Raw genomic sequence first — 4,823 nt, forward strand, 5'->3', positions numbered from 1 at the left:
TGAGATTATTTGACACATACACACACACACACACATACATACACACACACACACACACACACACACACTGGGGCAGCAGGGACTAGTCCAAGGGCTTAACGACCCCTCCCCATGGCCACTGCGAGTTAGGGGGCCTGCCTAGGATGTGGTGGGGTTCGGCAGTGGGCTCTGTTGAACTCCTATAAAAAGCTGCATGTGTCCGCAAGTAGGCCCTAGCAAAGCGACTGTGTACCGCTCAAAGCACACAAGCCCAGCAGGAGTGCCAACCGGCACATCAGGTTCGATACCAGTAAGACCCTGATTATTATATACTGGCCACGGCGAACAACAACGGACATGATGCGGATAACGGATCGGATGACGATGATGGGCTGACATTCGTGCTGTTCTGTTCCCTGAGTAAGGAAGGGTGATACCGACTTGAAACGGCGAGCGGGTCAACAGTACGTCTGCCTCCGTCCCGTTAAAACCTTGGCAGGCCTCCGGGTACGTTCAATACTCGCACCAATTAAGGTGGGTAGTAGGCCCAGTTGAGAGCACTCCTGGCTTACGCTGATCCGGCCCTGGACACGAACCCTATGAAGGTACGTGTTCAACCCTCGCTAGGCCTCCCTGCTCGCAAAGATAACCTAGGGATCATAAGCGACTACTACAACGAGTGGAGATAGCGGCCCGGAGTGGGGACCCTGAAGAATGGAAGTAATTGAAATCGAAGTTGAGAAAGAAGTGACAAATCCGTTTGTCAAGAGTGGCTTGGTGAGGACACCGCCGCCGCAAACCCAGCAGGTGCAAAAGCAGCACACGAACGAGCAGCAGGGTCAGCAGCAGTATAGCGCGTGGACGAAACCACCAAAACCACCGAGGGTAGAGGCAGCGAAAAAGTTGGTGGACGAGCTGCACGAGTATGTGGATAAGAGAAGCAACGTGCACAAAGACATCAAGGCGTTGGTGATTAAGCTCCAAGGCGCTCTTGGTTCAGCTGTCAAGGAGTGGAAAAGCGTAGTGCAGAGAGCAGAAGCTGGGGAGAAGGAGTTGTTAGCGGCGAAAACTGCCTTAGAGGCACGTCGCGCAGCGCAAATGCAAAGGGCTGAAGCCGACACAGCTAAGAGGGAGGTCAACACGGCGAGTAGTGTCCCCCCTGGGATGCAGTCCACGCCCTTCTTCACACCAAAGAGGCCAAGGGCATCGCCAGGAGATGCTAGACCAGGTGGTCCCAAGAGACACAAGGATGCCCGTGTCACTGGAGCTAAACTACCACCAGAAGCAACCGACGCGGTAAACAGCCGCACTGAATGGCAGGTCGTCGGCAAAAAAAAGGAGAAAGCGAGCAAGAAAAACCCGCCCAAAAAACGTAATGTCGTCAGGACGAGGAATAAGAGCGAGGCTCTCATCGTCAAAGCGAGCGACGACTCGTACGCCGAAGTCCTACGCGCTATGCGGATGAACCCGGATCTTAAGGAGCTAGGGGAAGACGTGCAAAAGGTTAGGCGCACTCGTAATGGTGAGATGCTCCTCGAGCTGAAAAGAAACCCCAAAGCAGGCAGCATCTCGTACAAGGAGCTTACCGAGAAAGCCCTCGGAAACAAGGTGGAAGTAAGAGCCTTGTGCCCGGAAGCGACTCTCCGGTGTAAAGATCTGGACGAGATTACTACGGAGGAGGATGTAAAATCAGCCCTGAAGGAGCAATGCGAGCTAGGAGAGGTCCAGATGACCATCCGTATCAGGAATGGACCTGACGGCACCAAGGTAGCCTCAATTAAGCTGCCAGTAGATGCAGCTAATAAAGCGTTGAAAGTGGAGAAAATATGTGTGGGTTGGTCTGTGTGCCCACTGAGCGTTTCCCAGCTACCGGACGTGTGCTTCAAGTGTCTGGGTTTTGGTCACTTCGCACGGAACTGTCAAGGGCCGGATAGGAGCAAACTATGCAGAAGGTGTGGCGAGGAAGGTCACAAGGCAAAAGATTGCACGAAGCCTCCGAAATGCCTAATTTGCGCTGCCACGGAGGATAACAAACATCCTACAGGCGGTAGCAGATGCCCAGCCTTCAAACGAGCGAGTGCAACGAAGTCCCAGTGGAGGTAGTGCAAATCAACCTCAACCACTGTGATACGGCACAACATCTTCTGCGGCAATCTGTTGCGGAACATAGATGCGATGTTGCGATAATTTCGGAGCCATACCAAATTCCACCCGGAGATGGAAACTGGACATCAGACGGAGCCAAAACAGCAGCGATATGGGCAGTGGGAAAATACCCCATTCAAGAAGTGGTGCACTGCGCAGATGAAGGGTTTGTTATAGCCAAAATCAACGGAGTCTTCATCTGTAGTTGTTATGCACCTCCACGTTGGACGATCGAGCAGTTCAACCGGATGTTGGACAAACTAACGGAAGAGCTAACCGACCGAAGACCAGTAGTAGTAGCTGGTGACTTCAATGCCTGGGCGGTCGAATGGGGCAGCCGCCTCACGAACCCAAGGGGAAGCAGTCTTCTGGAGGCCCTAGCTAAGCTGAACGTAGATCTTGCCAATGACGGTACCACCACCACCTACCGTAAGGATGGTCGAGAGTCCATCATAGATGTCACTTTCTGCAGCCCGGGAATGATAGGGAGCATGGACTGGAGAGTGTGCGAAGAATACACCCACAGCGATCATCAAGCGATCCGGTATTGTGTTGGGCGCAACTCGCAGGTGGAATCAAGCAGAACGCAGTTTGGTGAGCGAAAGTGGAAAACAGCGAACTTTAACAAGGACGTATTTGTGGAAGCACTGAGGCTCGAGCGCAACACAATAAACCTCAGCGCGGAAGAGCTGACTGCAACACTATCACGTGCGTGTGATGCAACCATGCCTAGAATGGGAAAACCCAGAAATGGGCGACGTCCGGCGTACTGGTGGAATTCGACGATCGCTGACCTGCGGGCACGTTGTCTACATGCCAGGAGAAGGATGCAGAGAGCTAGAAACAGCGGCGAAAGGGAGGAAAGAAGGTTGCCCTATAGAATAGCAAGAGCCACACTCACCAAGGCAATCAGGCTCAGCAAGAAAGAGTGTTTAGAAGAGCTGAACAACAACGCCAACGAGAATCCATGGGGTAATGCCTATAAGATGGCCATGGCAAAGATGAAAGGTCCAGCAGTTCCACCGGATAGGTGCCCGGAAAGGATGAAAACTATCATCGAGACCCTGTTCCCGAAGCATGAGCCTACGATATGGCCGCCAGTACTGTACGACGTACAGGATGTCCGCGGCGACGAAATCCGAGTATCAAACGAGGAGCTGCTTGCTGTAGCGAAAGCCTTACCGGTGAAGAAGGCTCCAGGCCCGGACGGAATTCCAAATGTGGCCCTTAAAGCTGCGATTCTGGAGAATCCAGACATGTTCAGGACTACATTCCAAAAATGCATGGAGGATGGTAGTTTCCCTGACATTTGGAAGCGGCAGAAGCTGGTGCTGCTACCAAAGCCAGGCAAACCACCTGGCGATCCGTCAGCATATAGGCCTATATGCTTGCTGGACACAGTCGGAAAACTGCTGGAGAGAGTGATCCTTAACAGGCTCACAAAGTACACTGAGAGCGAGAACGGTCTGTCGAACATGCAGTTCGGATTCCGGAAAGGCAGGTCCACTGTAGAAGCCATACGAGTGGTCATGGAAACCATGGAAAAGGCCCAGAAGCAGCAGAAAAGGGGAAACCGCTACTGTGCGGTGGTCACATTGGACGTGAAAAACGCTTTCAACAGTGCCAGCTGGGTAGAAATAGCCGACTCTCTGCACAGGTTGAGGATACCAGAGTACCTATGTCAGATTCTAAAAAGTTATTTTCAGAACCGGACGCTGATATACGAGACAGACGCCGGATACATAAATATGTCTGTCACGGCTGGCGTTCCACAGGGATCCATCCTGGGTCCCACGTTGTGGAACATTATGTACGATGAAGTGCTGAAGCTAAATCTGCCCAGGGGAGTTAGGATTGTCGGCTTTGCGGATGATGTGGCGCTCCTAGTAATCGGCGAGTCTCGAGAAGAGGTGGAGGTTCTCGCCATGGAGGCAGTAGACGTCGTTGAGAATTGGATGCGGGAAAAGAAGCTTGTGCTGGCACATGAAAAGACTGAAATGGTCATCATCAGCAACCGAAAGGCGGTGCAACATGCGAGCATCTCGGTCGGTGAGTGCATCATCAATTCGAAGCGTGAGGTCAAGCATCTGGGCGCTATACTGGACGATCGACTGAACTTTAACAGTCACGTTGACTACATATGCAAGAAGGCAATGAAGGTGATATTGGCGTTATCTCGGATTATGCCCAATAATTCCGCGATTGTCAGTAGCAAGAGGAGGTTACTGGCGAGCGTGTCATCATCGATCGTACGATACGCAGCTCCAGCGTGGTCGACGGCATTGACAACAGCAAGGAACCGAGCCCAGTTGAACCGCACTTTCAGACTGATGGCAATGCGCGTGACAAGTTCGTACCGAACAATATCGACAGACGCTGTGCACGTGATAGCCGGAATGATCCCCATCTGTCTGCTACTGGAAGAGGATAGCTTATGCTACAGGGATCGAGGCACAGGACGAGCCCGGAGCAGAGAGAGAGCCAACACGCTCACTAAATGGCAACAGCAGTGGGACAACGCGGAGAAGGGAAGGTGGACGCATCGATTAATTCCTAACCTGTCGGTTTGGACAACTCGAGTGCACGGCGAGGTAAACTTTCAACTGACGCAATTCCTGTCTGGACATGGCTGTTTTAAGCAATATTTGCACAGATTTGGCCACGCAAGGTCGCCGTTGTGTGTTGAGTGCCAGGAAACA

At 52.4% G+C, this 4,823-nt stretch overlaps 1 protein-coding gene across 1 annotated transcript; it reads left to right on the forward strand.

Moving 5' to 3' along the window:
* The first annotated feature begins 693 nt into the window (after positions 1–693).
* On the forward strand, positions 694–4,555 carry LOC131429232 (uncharacterized). The gene is made up of 3 exons (XM_058593282.1): positions 694–2,078; positions 2,150–3,545; positions 4,337–4,555. The coding sequence occupies exons 1-3, from the start codon at positions 694–696 to the stop codon at positions 4,553–4,555; spliced, it is 3,000 nt and encodes a 999-aa protein (XP_058449265.1).
* The last annotated feature ends 268 nt before the right edge of the window (positions 4,556–4,823 follow it).

Source organism: Malaya genurostris, chromosome 2 (genome assembly GCF_030247185.1).
Source record: "Malaya genurostris strain Urasoe2022 chromosome 2, Malgen_1.1, whole genome shotgun sequence".
Classification (NCBI taxonomy): Eukaryota; Metazoa; Arthropoda; class Insecta; order Diptera; family Culicidae; genus Malaya; species Malaya genurostris.